This window comes from Pelmatolapia mariae, linkage group LG14, assembly GCF_036321145.2.
Source record: "Pelmatolapia mariae isolate MD_Pm_ZW linkage group LG14, Pm_UMD_F_2, whole genome shotgun sequence".
Taxonomy (NCBI): Eukaryota; Metazoa; Chordata; class Actinopteri; order Cichliformes; family Cichlidae; genus Pelmatolapia; species Pelmatolapia mariae.
Genome location: NC_086239.1, coordinates 36,707,760 through 36,724,839, shown reverse-complemented (window position 1 = coordinate 36,724,839; position 17,080 = coordinate 36,707,760). Strand labels below are relative to the sequence as shown.

The 17,080-nt window shown below is 41.4% G+C and overlaps 1 protein-coding gene across 2 annotated transcripts in view; it reads left to right on the top strand.

Moving 5' to 3' along the window:
- Positions 1-17,080, top strand: part of slc8a2b (solute carrier family 8 member 2b) — a 208,432-nt gene that overhangs the window by 160,656 nt on the left and 30,696 nt on the right. For both annotated transcript variants that reach the window (XM_063493884.1, XM_063493883.1), the window contains exons 5-10: positions 1,616-1,753; positions 1,846-2,073; positions 2,406-2,795; positions 11,475-11,600; positions 11,777-11,972; positions 12,587-12,717. In XM_063493884.1, coding sequence (XP_063349954.1) covers positions 1,616-1,753; positions 1,846-2,073; positions 2,406-2,795; positions 11,475-11,600; positions 11,777-11,972; positions 12,587-12,717 — 1,209 coding nt within the window. The remainder of the gene's footprint in view (positions 1-1,615; positions 1,754-1,845; positions 2,074-2,405; positions 2,796-11,474; positions 11,601-11,776; positions 11,973-12,586; positions 12,718-17,080) is intronic.

The following is a 17,080-nucleotide window of genomic DNA, read 5'->3' as shown; positions in this document are numbered from 1 at the left end:
CCATACTGAAAATTCCAAGTCATACGCATGTCCATGCTATACTTCAACCCACCACAGGGGTGTTTAGTTTTCCCAGCAGCGGTAGGGAGCATGACTATGGCCAACCAATCCACAAATAAAATTTCAAATGAGGGAGGTGTGCTTTAAAACCTGTAAGCATCCTGACAAGTTGCTCTACACAATTGATTTTGGTGTGTGTAGTCTTTAAATAGAGGTCAGGAGTGTCACAATCCTGGGACTTTGGACCCAGCATTTTGAGTCTTAGTTTATTTTGATGTTTAATGTTTACGTTTAAGTTCACTGGGTTTTCTAAGTTCGTTTGTTTAGTAGTTCCCCTTGTGTTTTCAACCCCTGTGTTAAGTCTCCCTTGTCCTTTGTGTTTCATCTCTGCGTGTGTTTTGTTGTCAAGTTCATGTTGTCATGTCTGTTTCATTATGTTTCCTGTTTTATTTTGAAGAGGTCCTGTGTTCCTGTGTTCAATGTGTTTAGCTTTACGTTTCCCCTGTGATGTCGTTATGTTCATGTGTGTCAGCCGTTTCCCCATGTATTCCCACTTCCCTCATTATCCTCCTGTGTGTATTTAGTCCATGTCTTTTCCATCACTCCTTGCCGGATCGTCTGCGTTTTTTCCATGCCATGTCGTGCTTTCAGGTTTCCATATCACATTGCCATGTTTAGAGTTTTTCTTGTTTGTTTTCTGTTCGCCAAGGTTTTTCTTGGTTCCTGTTTCCTTTCTAGTTTACCCAGTTTAGGTCATAGTTTAGTTTTGCATTGTTTTTGCCCTTTTATTTTGTACTGTTTTGTCTGCCTAAATAAACCGCTCATCATCAGTTATGTTTGAGTTTTAGTATGTCCACACCCGGCTCCACTCTTCGCACTCCATGCAGTTTACCTGAGCAGACTGTGACAAGGAGAGCAAGTTAAAAAAGATTTTTTCTTTCTCTCCATGACTGGTTGGAAACTCATGAATGAAAGCTCATGATGGCATTCCTCTGAAACAAATGGCTGTAGTTCAAAAAGTATGCATGTGTGGGCTTTGAGGCATGACTTTTTGAATAGCAAACAAGTGTAGCTACGTTTTGAGGGTAAAATGATGGCTGTAGGGTGAAAATTGTGGTCACAGAGGCAGGTTAAACACCAAAATTTCAGACGAGATTTTCTGCATGTCTCAGTCTAACCTCACTTTAGCTTCCCAGTGTACATGAACGGGGAGAGATTTGAGAGATTTCTCTAGACAGTTTTGACCACAACTGAAAAACTGTAAAAGGTACCGTGAAAATCTGCCTAAAGGAAGAGGAGTGACAGCAGAAAAGAGAACGAGTCTCTCCATTCAGTGTCAAATTTAAAAAATCTGAATAGAAGCAAACAGTGCATGAACGAGCTGCTCCTTTTGAGGTATGAACAGTGTATCTATGACTACTTAGTGGATGAAGAAGAATAAATAATCCAATAAGGATTGTGGATAAGGATGTGGAGGTTTACACAGACCGTGGACTGGCATCTTCCTAACTCTCTGTTCAGCCTAGGGTGGGACAGGTTACATCTTCATCCTTCTACATAGTCCAGACTATTTACATCAAGCACAGTAACACAAATTGTGTGTTTGGGCCAACAGGAGAAGGAGGTGACCATCACTATGCCTAACGGGGAAACGTCAGTGGCGACGGTTCGAATCTGGAATGAAACAGTGTCCAATCTGACGCTCATGGCTCTGGGCTCCAGCGCTCCAGAGATACTGCTCTCTGTTATAGAGGTACACACACACAGTGACTCTGTGTATCGTTTATTGAGATGCAGATGGTAAGTAGACTTGTCTTTCCTCTCCCTGTTACAAACTTTTTGCAGGTGTGTGGTCACGAATTCAAGGCTGGCCAGTTGGGTCCAGGAACCATCGTCGGCAGTGCTGCCTTCAACATGTTTGTGATCATCGGGATCTGCGTGTGGGTGATCCCCAACGGCCAGAGCCGGAAGATCAAACATCTGCGGGTGTTCTTCATCACCGCGTTCTGGAGCATCTTCGCCTACATCTGGCTCTACCTTATCCTGTCTATCATATCGCCGGGTGTCGTGGAGGTGAGGCAGACTTGGGGAATATGTGGAGGGAGACATGTTAATATCGTCTTCTTCCTAGCCTCATACACTGCCTGCTGATGGACAAATTTCTAAGCAAAGATATCTCTTATTCTTTTTTACCACACAAGTAGTGTTGTTAACTTGTGAATCCAAATGTGACCACATACTGAATTCATGTTTCCCTATGGGCCAGGTCGCCTCACAGCAAGTAGATCCCGGGTTCAGAGCTCCTCCTTCAGAGTTACTTCAGCTGTTAAGAAGATGGATGGATGGATGACTGATCTTTAACAACTATAATAGTTCTAACTTTATAATCTCCATGTGTGTTTCAGGTGTGGGAGGCCCTGGTCACCCTGCTCTTCTTCCCTGTCTGCGTCATCCTGGCTTGGATCGCTGATCGGCGCCTGCTCTTCTACAAATACATGGGCAAGCGTTACCACAAGCGCCATGGCATCGTTGTCGAGACTGAAGGGGATTTGACACCCAACAAAGGCGGCATGGAGATGATCATAGATGGCAAGTTCCCAGCGCGAGGGGGCGCTGTGGTTCCTGCTGAAAACTGTGGGGGCGGCACTCAGGACGGGACCACAGGCGCCACAGCCAACAATATTGGAGCGGCAGCAGGAGCCGTGGGAACAGGAGGGGGAGCCAATCTGCCCCACTCCAACAGCGCTACAGTCAATGTGGAAAGCATCAAGGAGCTGGATGAGAGCCGCAAGGAGGTGAGACAGAGACGGGAAGAATCTTCAGAGAGCAGCATAGGAGAGTATCTGATTACAGGCACAACATCAGAATTACAACATTAGACTGTTAGTTTGAGAGATTCAGTTACATGCCAGATGATCTGTTACATAAAACTGTCTGAAAGGTCTTCCTATATAACAGGCGAACTTCAACCATCAGATCAGCAAACCAGAGAGTCAAAACGTAAATAAAAATATTTCTGAAGACAGACAGGAAAACAGCAAAAACTTATTTTGGAGCACTCGTTACTGCACATTTTAACACTGTCACTATGCAAACAAAGTTTTTCTTTCCGTTCCTCAGATGCATTTCTGGTTTGTGCAGAACATCTTAGTGCTATGTGTGGAAAATCTGTGTTCAAAGTGAGGAAATGAAGAAACAAGTGTTTCATTTTCATATAATCTTTAGAATGTAAATCCATTTGGACTCTGGGGTCAGTGCATATGTGGCTTACCATATATTCATTTCATAATTGCATTTCCCACATTTTTATGTTGGTGAAAAATCTAAACCTGCACTTTCTGCCATTTTAGGACAGAATTGTAGCTCTCCAAAAGCTGATTCTGTTCATCTGGACGTGGCGTTTTTGTGGGAGAAACGTTTCGTCACTCATCCAAGTGACTTCTTCAGTCTCAGCTGACTGCAGGTTTCCCCAATCTTATAAACAGTACATTTGCATAATGACTGAAACCAGCCCATTGAAGCAATACCACAGGCTATACCCAAGGGAATCTACACCAAGTCTGTATGGTTTACCGAAGATACATAAACAGGGTGCACCTTTAAGACCGATTGTCTGTATGATCAACTCTGTCACCTATAACATCTCCAAGTTTCTGGCTTCGATCTTCAACCCGCTGGTGGGCAGCTCTGAACACCACATCCAGAACACTTTGCATTTTGTTGAGAAGGTGAGAGATGTCATTATGGAGGCAGATGAAACCATGGTCTTGTACGACGTTACATCTCTCTTCACTTGAATCCCAGTCACGGAAGCGTTGGAGGTGGTCCGTAAGAGATTACAGGATGACACCAACCTCAGCAACAGGACCACTCTCAGCATCGACCAAGTGTGTTTGCTTTTGGAACTGTGTCTTCATCCCACCTACTTCACATACAAGGGTCAGTTCTACAGGCAGAAACATGGGTGTGCCATGGGTTCCCCAGTTTCACCCATCGTGGCCAATTTGTACATGGAAGAAGTGGAAAAGAGGGCTTTGTTATCCTACCCTGGAACACCACCAAGCCATTGGTTCAGATATGTGGATGACACCTGAGTGAAAATCAAATCTCAGGACGTACCACATTTCACGGATCACATTAACTCGGTGGACCGACACATCAAATTCACCAGGGAGGATATGAAAAGTGGCAGGTTAGCCTTCTTAGACTGAGATTTCCATCAGTAATGGGGGACATCTAAAAGCTGACGTGTACCGTAAACCTACACATACGGATCAGTATCTAAGGTTTGACTCTCATCATCCACTGGAGCACAAACTGGGTGTCATCAGGACGCTACAACACAGAGTGAACACCATCCCCACTGACACAGCGGCCAGGGAGGCAGAAGGACAGCACGTCAAGAAGGCCCTGAGTAAATGTGGTTATCCCAGCTGGACTTTTGTCAAAGCTGGGAAGACACCTAAAGAAACCTTCAGCTGATCCAGGAGAGAAGGACGACCGCTGCCTAAGTGAAAACCTGTGATGATCACGTATGTGTCAGGAGTATCGGAGCAGTTGAGACGCATTTCTTCTAAACACCGCGTCTCTGTGGCTTTCAAACCCCAAAACACGCTGCGCCAAAAATTGGTCCACCCCAAGGATCGGGTCCCCCGACACAAACAGAGTAACATAGTATACGCTGTTAAGTGCCAGGAGGATTGCCAGGATTTATACATCGGGGAAACAAAACAACCTCTGGCGAAGCGGATGGCACAACACAGAAGAGCCACCTCGTCAGGCCAGGACTCTGCAGTCTATTTACACCTACAGACCAGTGGACACTCGTTCAATGATGAGGATGTACACATCCTGGACAGGGAGGAACGCTGGTTTGAGCGCGGAGTCAAGGAGGCCATTTACGTGAAAAGGGAAAGACCATCTCTGAATCGAGGAGGGGGCCTAAGGGTACATCTGTCACCATCTTACAATGCTGTGATTGCAGCCATTCCCCAACTCTCTGTGAATGGTACTCATGGCCATTGATCAGTGGTCATGAGAATTTGCATAGTTATGATGAAGGAACTGACCTCACAGCCCATTGTTCCTTCAGTGGGCTGGTTTCAGTCATTATGCAAATGTACTGTTTATAAGATTGGGGAAACCTGCAGTCAGCTGAGACTGAAGAAGTCACTTGGATGAGTGACGAAACGTTTCTCCCACAAAACGCTACGTCCAGATGAACAGATTCAACTTTTGGAGATTTACTTACCTGGATGATTGAGAATGCATCAAGACGACAGAATTGTAGAAAAATAATGGATTATTTCTCAGCGGGAGACAGAAAGATACAGTGCTTAATACATTTCAAACACCACCCAGTGTAAGGTTTCTGCCACAGGCCCAAGGCCCTTAGTCTAAATTATATTTTTCATACTAAAATATAATTATTAAATTTACAAATTTACTGTGTTACAAAAAAGCAGAACAGAAGATTTAATTTAAGTATTTGAATATGTGCTTCATTATTTTTCTGGCTTCTGGCTCAGAACATGTTTTTTATTTTGCCTTCTAAATAAAAACATAACTTTTAGGTTTTTGAACAAGTTTTTAACAGATTTCTAAAGTATTTGTGTTTTCTTGTTTTGATGAAATCTCTTCTGATGAATTTGTTAAGCGCCTCAAATGCAGATAAATGTGGCTCCAGTTTAAATTTCCATTTCCTCGAGTGAAGCATGCATGCTTTGTTCTGCACTTTATAATCTCATTTTGTCAGCTTTGAAATTTTGCAAACGATCGCTGCCTTGCACCTGTCTGGAATGCAGATGACAATATGCCCATTTACATCTGCTGTGAAGAGATTAATGGCTCTTACTTTTGAGGAGTAGAACGAACTTTTTTCTTATCTGAACTGAAAGTCTATTGACAGTATTCAATTCAATTCAATTCAATTTTATTTATATAGCGCCAAATCACAACAAAAGTCGCCTCAAGGCGCTTTATATTGTACAGTAGATAGCACAATAATAAATACAGAGAAAAACCCAACAATCATATCATATGACCCCCTATGAGCAAGCACTTTGGCGACAGTGGGAAGGAAAAACTCCCTTTTAACAGGAAGAAACCTCCGGCAGAACCAGGCTCAGGGAGGGGCGGCCATCTGCTGCGACCGGTTGGGGTGAAAGAAGGAAAACAGGATGAAAGACATGCTGTGGAAGAGAGACAGAGATTAATAACAGATATGATTCGATGCAGAGAGGTCTATTAACACATAGTGAGTGAGAAGGTGACTGGAAAGGAAAAACTCAATGCATCATGGGAATCCCCGGCAGCCTACGTCTATTGCAGCATAACTAAGGGAGGATTCAGGGTCACCTGGTCCAGCCCTAACTATATGCTTTAGCAAAAAGGAAAGTTTTAAGCCTAACCTTGAAAGTAGAGATAGTGTCTGTCTCCTGAATCCAAACTGGAAGCTGGTTCCACAGAAGAGGGGCCTGAAAACTGAAGGCTCTCCCTCCCATTCTACTTTTAAATACTCTAGGAACAACAAGTAAGCCTGCAGAGCGAGAGCGAAGTGCTCTAATAGGGTGATATGGTACTACAAGGTCATTAAGATAAGATGGGGCCTGATTATTTAAGACCTTGTATGTGAGGAGCAGGATTTTGAATTCAATTCTGGATTTAACAGGAAGCCAATGAAGGGAAGCCAAAACAGGAGAAATATGCTCTCTCTTTCTAGTCCCTGTCAGTACTCTTGCTGCAGCATTTTGGATTAACTGAAGACTTTTCAGGGAGTTTTTAGGACATCCTGATAATAATGAGTTACAGTAGTCCAGCCTGGAAGTAATGAAGGCATGAACTAGTTTTTCAGCGTCACTCTGAGACAGGATATTTCTAATTTTAGAGATGTTGCGCAAATGGAAGAAAGCAGTCTTACATATTTGTTTAATATGTGCCTTGAAGGACATGTCCTGGTCAAAAATGACTCCAAGGTTCCTCACAGCATTACTGGAGGCCAAGGTAATGCCATCCAGAGTAAGGATCTGCTTAGATACCATATTTCTAAGATTTTCAGGGCCGAGTACAATAACCTCAGTTTTATCTGAATTAAGAAGCAGGAAGTTAGCGGCCATCCAGGTCTTTATGTCTTTAAGACATTCCTGCAGTTTAACTAATTGGTGTGTGTTACCTGGCTTCATGGATAGATAGAGCTGCGTATCATCTGCATAGCAGTGAAAATTTATGCTATGTCTTCTAATGATGCTACCTAGGGGAAGCATGTATAATGTAAATAGAATTGGTCCTAGCACTGAACCCTGTGGAACTCCATAATTAACCTCAGCATGTGAAGAAGACTCTCCATTTACTTGAACAAATTGGAGTCTATTAGATAGATATGATACAAACCACTGCAGTGCAGTACCTGTAATACCTACAGCATGTTCTAATCGCTCTAATAGGATATTATGGTCGACAGTATCAAACGCTGCACTGAGGTCTAGCAGGACAAGCACAGAGATGAGTCCACTGTCAGAGGCCATAAGAAGATCATTTGTAACCTTCACTAAAGCTGTTTCTGTGCTGTGATGAGCTCTGAAACCTGACTGAAACTCTTCAAATAAGCCATTCCTCTGCAGATGATCTGTTAGCTGTTTGACAACTACTCTTTCAAGGATTTTTGATATGAAAGGAAGGTTGGAGATTGGCCTATAATTAGCTAAGACAGCTGGGTCTAGAGATTGCTTTTTAAGTAAGGGTTTAACTACAGCCACCTTGAAGGCCTGTGGTACATAGCCAATTATTAGAGATAGATTGATCATATTTAAGATTGAAGAATTAATTAATGGCAGGACTTCTTTGAGCAGTTTTGTAGGAATGGGGTCTAAAAGACACGTTGATGGTTTGGAGGAATTAATTATTGAAGTTAACTCAGAAAGATCGATTGGAGAAAAAGAGTCTAACTTAACATCAATGGTACTAAAAGTAGCTGTAGACGATATTACATCTGTGGGATGATTATTGGTAATTTTTTCTCTAATGATAAAAATTTTATTTCTGAAGAAGTTCATGAAGTCATTACTAGTTAACGTTAAAGGGATTGTTGGCTCAGTAGAGCTCTGACTTTTTGTCAGCCTGGCTACAGTGCTGAAGAGAAACCTGGGGTTGTTCTTATTTTCTTCAATCAGTGACGAATAGTAAGATGTTCTGGCTTTGCGGAGGGCTTTCTTATAAAGCAGCAAACTATTTCTCCAGGCTAAATGATGATCCTCTAAATTTGTGACACGCCATTTCCTCTCCAGCTTACGAGTTATCTGCTTTAGGCTACGTGTTTGAGAATTATACCACGGAGTCAGGTACTTCTGATTTGAGACCTTAGTTTTCACTGGAGCTACAGTATCCAGAGTCGTACGTAGTGAGGAGGTAAAATTATTAACAAGATAATCGACCTCTGTTGTACAACCTCTGACAGTACAAATCATAAAACCCCTTGAGGAGACCTTGTAATACTTGGATCTATAAATATAATTTACTTGATTTAGAATTGAGGATGGAAAATGAGAAAAGCTTAAATGAAAATGTTAAGGCAGAGAAATTAACATGTGGACGTTTTAACTGGCAAATATTCCAATCATTAGAGTCAGAGCAGAGAAATGAGACTCTTGGGAAGAAACTTTATTAAAATAAAAGGTAGACAGACAGAAAGAACTAAGAGACAAACAGGTCCTCATCCACATCATTTTTTGGCCCAGTTACACCAGGCTTTAAAATATCATTCTGATATTTTAAGCTAAAATATGCTCCAAAGTGGACTTTTTTAAAGTTGTTGCCTTTCACAGGTATTTTCACAGTTTACCTTGGACTTGGGTGACAAGTTTGAAGACGCCACTCATACTTGCATAATTGGAGTTTTAGAAATGTAATTACATTTTGCTTTTTTGCTCCTAATTCGGCTGTATGTGCGGTGCATGCTCAGATATCACAAGCTGTACTGAAATGTACAGTACTGTATTTAGTACCAGAGGCAAAAAGTAGCCTTAAAGTTGAGGGTTAAACACTATTCTGCTCATAATATTGCACTAAATGGCCTTTTAGGTAGGTTCGCACCCTGAAAGCCAGCTGAAAGTGTCGAGTGCACTCCACCCCTGCAGTTTTGCTATTTGAGTTCGCTGTGTGGGCAGAAACTTGATGTAAATGTGAGCGGAGGCAGAACGCAGCCTCAGCCTGTGGGCTTCACTTCCTCTCACTGAGGTGACCCCTTCAGGACCGTTCACTCCTTTATTGATACTGAGCTATCACTTACTGTGAAACCTGGCTTCATGCATATACAGCACATACAGGTTACACTGAAAAGGGCTATTTTTTTCTTTGCTAACAGTCGCTATTAGAGGGAAGACAGACCAAAGCAGACCACATATGGCCCGAGTCCCTGGATCCAGCAGGACTATTTTAATCCACATTACAAAGAATCCTTCACAAAAGTTCTGGATTCAGATCCAAACAAATTCTAAAAGTTAATCACGCCACACGGAGTCTTGCAAATACATCCATAACTGAAAAAATAACACATTAACATGCAAACACGCTGTTCACTCTTGTTTGTCTACAAGGTTTTTTTTTGTTATCTGTTTTTTGTGACTCAGTTTAGTTACTTCCTTCCAGGTTCTCCCGCCGGTGTTGTGCACAGTATTTTGTTCTCTTTTTTATTTATAAAACAAATAAAGTTCCTCTTTGCATCTCTTTGAGATTCCTGATAGGCATTTGGATCCTCTCTCTACACCTGGTAGCACAGGCCAAAGGTGCTTATCAAAATCTGCAAGACTGACTTAGCCTTGCTTGTCTAATAAACTGCTGTTGGACAGACAGACCTATTTTCCATACCCAGCATCCATGTTTTTGTCTCTTTCAGTCCTTGTAAACAAGACAAGACAAAGAACAGCCCATCAGGGGAGTCAGACCTGCACATTTTTACATATTTCAAGAGCAGGCTCACAGGTCCCATTAAAATGCCAGGAACAACCTGTATTTCATGTTGTGTAGAGAAAATGAAAGAAATATTTTAAGTATTACCATATTTGTGTTTGCTTAATGGTCTATTTGTAAATCTGCAGAGTACCTGGTGGAGACTGAGAGTGACTAAAGTGGGTTATGTTATATCTTTTTCAAAGTGACATGCAAAAATATATCCTAACACCAGATCAGCTTCACCTATTCTAATACAGTATGTGGTTATATTGTGAAGGCGATTAGTAGGAAGCAGGATAATAACTGCTGATTAAAACTGTATATCATATTGTATCTGGTAGAAGTGAAACATCACCTGACTGGATATCGTTATGGAGAAAAGGCGTCATGTTAGTTTTGTTTAGTTTTGATTTTTTTACTGACCATTTGCAAATAGCACAAATGTGGGATGTTTTCTGCACCAACTCATGTGATCAAATGTAATTAAACATTGCACTCAGGCCTCTTTGTGTGACTGTCTTTGGACAGCAAAGGGGTAATTTATTCCTTTAACTGATGACATTTTCTCTTTTAATGCTTGAAAGTTGTTGGAGGTTATTATTTCAAAATGTCATTCCCTTTGATAGCTCGAGCTTTTAGAGAAAGGATGCAGTGATTTTGTTGTTAAGAAACTGAAAAAGTATATAGGACATTTCTGCATTAGCCTTTTTTGTATTTTATATCTCTAAGACTTGATACAATCTTGTAAAAAACTATGTGTACCTGTACTGTTTCCAAAGGGGGGGGGGGGAAAGAGAGTAAATAGCAGCCAGACACTGCTAACAAATTGCACTTGATTAGTTGATCTTCAACAAGTGTGATGAGCTCTGTGAAAGCAGAAGTTGTGACAGTTTGCTGGTCTGGACCATTAGTTGTGTGCTAACACAATTCCTCAGTCTTCCCAGGAATTCTAAAAAAGAATACGGCAGAACAGCTTAAGTTTGCAAAATTATGTCTGAGCAAACCCCAAGATTTCTGGAACGATGTCCTTCAAACAGACGAGACCAATGTGGAGTTGTTTGGTCACGATGCACAGCAGTTCATACCAGTTGCATACCAACTATTACACGGGGTGGAGGAGTGATGATTTGGGCAGCCACAGGACCCGGAGTCGACCAGAAACTCGTCTGCATAGCAAAGTACTCTGGAGTCACATCCATCTGTCTGAGCCCTAAAGCTTGGCCCAAACTGGACAATGATCCCAAACACAGCAGCAAACCTGCAACAGAATGGCTGAAAAAGAAAAGTATCAAAGTGTTGCACTGACCCAATCAAAGTCCTAAAAAAAGCTGTGCATAAATCTGAGACGTGTAATCTAAAAAAAAGTCTGAAAACATATAAAACATTTAGTCTTGGAGGCAGTGAGAAATTCTTTTCTTTTACATAAGTGGAAACGTGTCTGCAGAAACTGTACGTGATGAGAATGTCTCGCTCTTGTGTCGTGTCGATTCCGTCTTAAGCATATTTGTGTCCTCTCATCTTTCCTCCAGGTGATTCGTATCTTGAAGGAGTTGAAGCAGAAATATCCTGATAAAGAGCTGGACCAGCTGGTGGAGCTGGCCAACTACTACGCCTTGCTGCACCAGCAGAAGAGCCGAGCTTTTTACCGCATTCAGGTAACACACACACACACACACTGTCTCTCTCTCTTAGGCCCTGAGGTAAACACACAAGGTTGTCCAGAACTGTGGGAACGCATAAAGTAGTTCAAGGGCTTCTAAAAATGATTCTGTACTCTTTGTTTCCTTTAACCCCTCATCCTCCTCTTATTCTCCTCTTCCTCTCCCTGAAGGCGACTCGTATGATGATTGGAGCTGGAAACGTCCTGAAGAAGCATGCAGCGGACCACGCGCGGCGCACAGCCGTAGCTGATGAGGAGGCCCCAGAAGACGACGATATGGCTGTGTGCAGCCGCATCTCATTTGAGAGTCCTCACAGTCAGTGCATGGAGAACTGCGGCGTCCTGATGCTGGCTGTGGTGTGTCAAGGTAGCGAAATGAATTACACATAAGCTTATAATGAGTCCACATAAATAAGACAAGAGGCTGAGAGCTGCTGTGGTAATAAAGCATAAAATCTTTCTGTTCTTCAAATCAATGCTACATTTGATCTAAACTTTTTCTGTCTTTGATCCGACCTTTGTACACCTTATGTACAAAGGTTTGGTTTCCACTTCCATTTTTAGTCATGAATAGATTTAGACACTCCAAGACAATCACTAACATGTAAAAGGAAGTCTAAATTCATCCAAATTTAAAACATAGTCCCTCTTTAGATATGTTGAATAAATGTATTTCAGTTAAGTTCAGTTCAGTTTTATTCATATGTATTTATTTATTTATATCGCTCCAAATCACAACAACAGTTGCCTCAAAGCGCTTTGGCTTCAGTTCTGAAATCATAAGGAAAACAAAATCTGCTGGTGAAAAACACTAGCATAAGCCTGCAACATAAATGCAAAAGCCAATGTAACTGAGAGTCAGCTTATCTTCCTATATAGCTTTTATAAGAGTGTGAACATCACAGTACAGATAGATACAGCTAACAGAAATAATATTGTGTAATATATCCAGTGTAACTGTGTTTTATTTCTGTTGTTTAGGTGGTCTGGGAGAGAACACTTTCTATGTGGACTACAGAACAGAAGATGGTTCAGCCAACGCTGGATCAGATTACGAATACACCGAAGGAACGCTGGTGTTCAAGCCTGGAGAGACTCGCAAAGAGATCAAGGTGAGTTCAGGGAAGACTGAGAAGAGAAGATAACCTGCCATTTAAAAAACAGACAGACAGGAAACACCTTTAATCATCCTTTTATTAAAATACAAGGAAATACAAGGTTAACCGTATACAAAAAATCACAGGAACATAACAACAGTGACTCAGGTGGGGCTTATACTTTGTCAGGGACGTGGACAGCTGCTGACAGTACGCATGAGTAGCTGTTCCTTTTATATAAGCTCAGGCCAGTTTACACAATCACAAAATACTACAGGGAGTCTTGTCCTCACCATCTGATGTTAAAAGTTACATCACTCAGACCCCAGCTGACCCTGGCATGGATCTTATAGATGCAGAAACTGTAGCAGGCCTTTCAGCGGTTATCAGTGTTGCTCGCAGCATTAGTGTCGCTGGGTTTGAAGCCAGGCTGAGCATTTCCATGTGGAGTTTGCATGTTCTCCCTGTACAGGTTTTGGTATGTTAATGTTGGCCATTTGGATCCAAGACGCTCAAGAGTTTTGCTTTCTTAGAGGCAGAAATACAAGTACAGGGAAACAAGACACGACTGAAGCTTGAACGTGGAAGCAGTCTTATAAATCTTAAACTCTGAAAGGGACAAAGCAAAAATAGATGAACGTCATAATAAAACAGGAAGTAAAAAGAGCAAGTGAACACAGACAGAGGGAGGCTCAGACACTGATGCACAGAAGAAACAGTGAAAGGTGTTAGAAGCACAAAGGAGGAACAAAAAGAAAAGTGAGGACACAGCAGTGACCACGACACAGACACAGTTTAAGAGTACTCTCTTCCTTCATCGTGGCAGATGGAAGATGAGTTTGACAATAAGGGAACTTCAGTGTTAAAGATTTATTGAAGGTTTTTTTGGAGACAAGTTGAATCTTTAATGATCCCTGTGGGAAACTGTATAGCTGATTATATGCATTATGAAAAAGACCTGTCAGTTCATCCCAAAAGCTTTGAGCTCCAAGTTGGTGAAGAGATTTCTAATTCAGCTGATTTTCTAATTAGGACCTACACACGGTAAGTCACCAGCTTTGGTGCAGGAGGAGCTCTGGACTGAGAGTTTTACTTTATAAAAATGCACAAACACTCTGCGGGCTTCCTCCACAGTGACTGTGAAATCTGGGAAGATTTCCAAGGAGATCAAAGTGAGGAGAAAGAGGTGGGAGAGGGATGAGGAGATACATAATGAGAGTCCCGGGAGGAGAGACAGACAAAGGCTCTGGAAAAACAGAAGCCCAGATTCGCGGCTGGGAGGGAAAAATACTGTTGCTTCTAGTCAGACTACTACTGCTCATTCTGCTGCTTCTACATGTGGGTTACGTTTGTTCCCACCAACATGAATGTAAAGCAGAAAGTCACGGGTTTTGCTGAGAATGTATGAGCAGCTGAAATTATAAACATAAAATTAAAGTATTAGAAAAAAGAGAGATGATATTGAAACCTGTGGCAATTCTGTAATCCCAAAGATGGCAGTTATCACTCACCTCTCACATAAACCAGTCGTGTTGGTTCACTGCTAAATTATCTATTAACTAAGACTAGCAAGTTTGTTTAACAAGCTGCTTCTGGACATTTTAAAGCTCCATCACAAAGACACAGATGCCTTTTAATTAGTGCTAATCTAAATAAAATACTTTGACTCTCAGAACCCAATACAGAGATTTCTCTGATTGACTCTTTCTCACTGCACGGCATATTATTTGTTAGCTCATTTCACCGAAGCACTGCAGAAGCACAAAGAGCACAAACACGATGGAGACGTCCAATTCAGCCCCTCAAATTAGTGGAAGTGAAGCCAAGCCGGCAGTAATGAGCTGATACTGCCTGTGTTGGTCTAAGCACTCATGTCCCCCCAACTTAAAGCTTTAAAAAATCCAGATGTTTGAGTTATGTGTAAAAAAAAAAAAAAGTCACACTTAAGTGAGGAGGAACTGTGGGATTTTGGTGCTTCTACGCTGGATCGCCATTTTCAGCCCAACCTTTAAAACTTCTTCTGAAGAAAAGTCGACAAGCAGATGTCAGACACAGTTTCTGTATCTTGGTAACCACTGAAATTAAAATGTCAGTCAGTCTCTTCCTGTTCATTTAATCAAGGGCTCAAAATAACAGAGCTTGCCGCTTCTTGCTTTTACTTACGTTTAGAGATGAAACCCTTTTTCCAGCTTGGTTTTTGTGTTTTTCTAACTCATTACTTTTTCATTAAAGATCTGCGTTTTATTTTAAGATTCAAGTACCTTTGTGATTAAGTGAAAGTGTTTGTACTGCCTCCTTCTCAAACTTCAAAAACTGCCTGCTGCTTCTAATAATTCAGCACTATTACTGTAAAAAACTGTTTTTAGTTTAGTTTTCGATGATCAGTCCAAGTGAAGTGCTTTAGAGTTCCCCATCTTTCACTACAAATATCAAAAACTTTGAATTTGGGACCAAATAACACAATAAAGATGTTTGTTTTGTTTTGTTTTTTAATGTGAAACCAAGAATATTATCTCTAAAGTGGCGATCGTGGCTCAAGAGTTGGCAGTTCGTCTTGTAATCGGAAGGTTGCCGGTTCGAGCCCCGGCTTGGACAGTCTCGGTCGTTGTGTCCTTGGGCAAGACACTTCACCCGTTGCCTACTGGTGGTGGTCAGAGGGCCCGGTAGCGCCAGTGTCTGGCAGCCTCGCCTCTGTCAGTGCACCAGTGTGTGAATGTGTGTGTGAATGTAGTGTAAAGCACTTTGGGGTCCTTAGGGACTATGTAAAGCGCTATACAAATGCAGGCCATTTACCATTTAAAGTGCTGCATGCTGTCTGCATTAAAAGGAGACATGGTAAGCCGGGTAATCCGTGCTTGGATTCAAAATCTGATGGGAGATCAGAAGGAAGTGGGGATGAGTGGAGGGTGGTACAATAGCCTGAAGAGCCACATTAAAGAAGAAGAAGTGTGGACATCTGAAAAACTGGCAGCATAAATTGGCCCCTCCACCACGAGTGAGTGGATGGCCAGATGTGGAGTAACTATATTACAAAGGTCGGTGTCATCCTTTTCACCAGCACCGATTTCATCGAACGCCGTTCCAGTTAGAAATGAGCAGCAGGGAAACCAATTAAACTTGAATACCTCAGCTCTCTGCCAGAGCTCCACTTTCTCTGTCGCATTAGTTCCACTGTGTGACGGTCACCGCAGCCTTCACAGGCTCTGATTATACGAGAGAGATCAATCTGACAGAGCCAATAACAGGTCTCATTGTCAGCACTCTTTGTTGTAATGAAGAGTCATAATTGCTGTGTCAAAAAAAGGGAGACAATTAGCAGTTCTGAAAACGTGTCTCCTCTTCTCAGCACAGTTTATTCCAGTCAAATAAATGCAGCTGATCATTTCTTCGCCTGATTACTTAAGTCACAAAATCTCATTTGATCAATTTTTAATCTGCATTATTTGCAGACCAGGCGCTATGCTTGTGGCCTTGCACAGAGCCACGCATAAAGTTTCCTTCTTCAGCATAATGAAGATTAAATTAACTGTCAATTCATATTTGCTGATTGAATGAAGGTCTGTGCTGTATCTTAAGTAGGCAAATCGGCCCCATTAGTAACAGAGATGAGACATTCAATTATAAAACACAACTTTGTATTAGAAATGACACAGGAGAGTTACTGTTGTCTGAATCCAATAAACACTCTGGGTAGTCTTTCATCGGTGACTGAGTTGTAGTTTAATGATAATGATAGTCATCGTTTCTTTGCACTTTTGTTGGTAATAAATACTATTTCATGAAAAAGAACTTTGGTTTACTGGTGTTTTAGCAGTTAGCACAGGAAACATTCAAGACAAGAGACAGCAATGCCTGTGCTATAAGCGATGGTTATTCTAGGAAACTAAATCTAAACCAAAACTAAAACATCAAAAAATATTGTAAGAGTACTGAGAGCTATATAGCAGGGTTTAACTCCACCCCAGGCCATTCACCCGCTCTCCATCCTCCTTTCCTGTCTGCTCTGCTGTTCTGTAATAAAAATAATAAAAGCCCAAATAAATCGTTAAAAATATATTGTTTGTTCTCTAAACTAACTAAAATCAGAGAAAAATGTGTGTTTAGTTTTAGTCTTTGACAGACTGATTACATTGTTATCAGAGCCAGCCTGATGAGGTTTTGCTACTTTTATCATTTTAGAGTTAAACAACCAAAAAACTTAACATGAACTCACAAAGGAAACTCATTGAAACTGAAATAAATTGAAAATACAAAACCAAGATAAAATTTTAAAAAAAAATCTGACTGTAACAATACACATACACATTGATATGATTTCTCATATTTTGTCGTCTTGTTCAGCCAATGGGCCTAAATATGGTCGGAAGGGGTCCTTTGT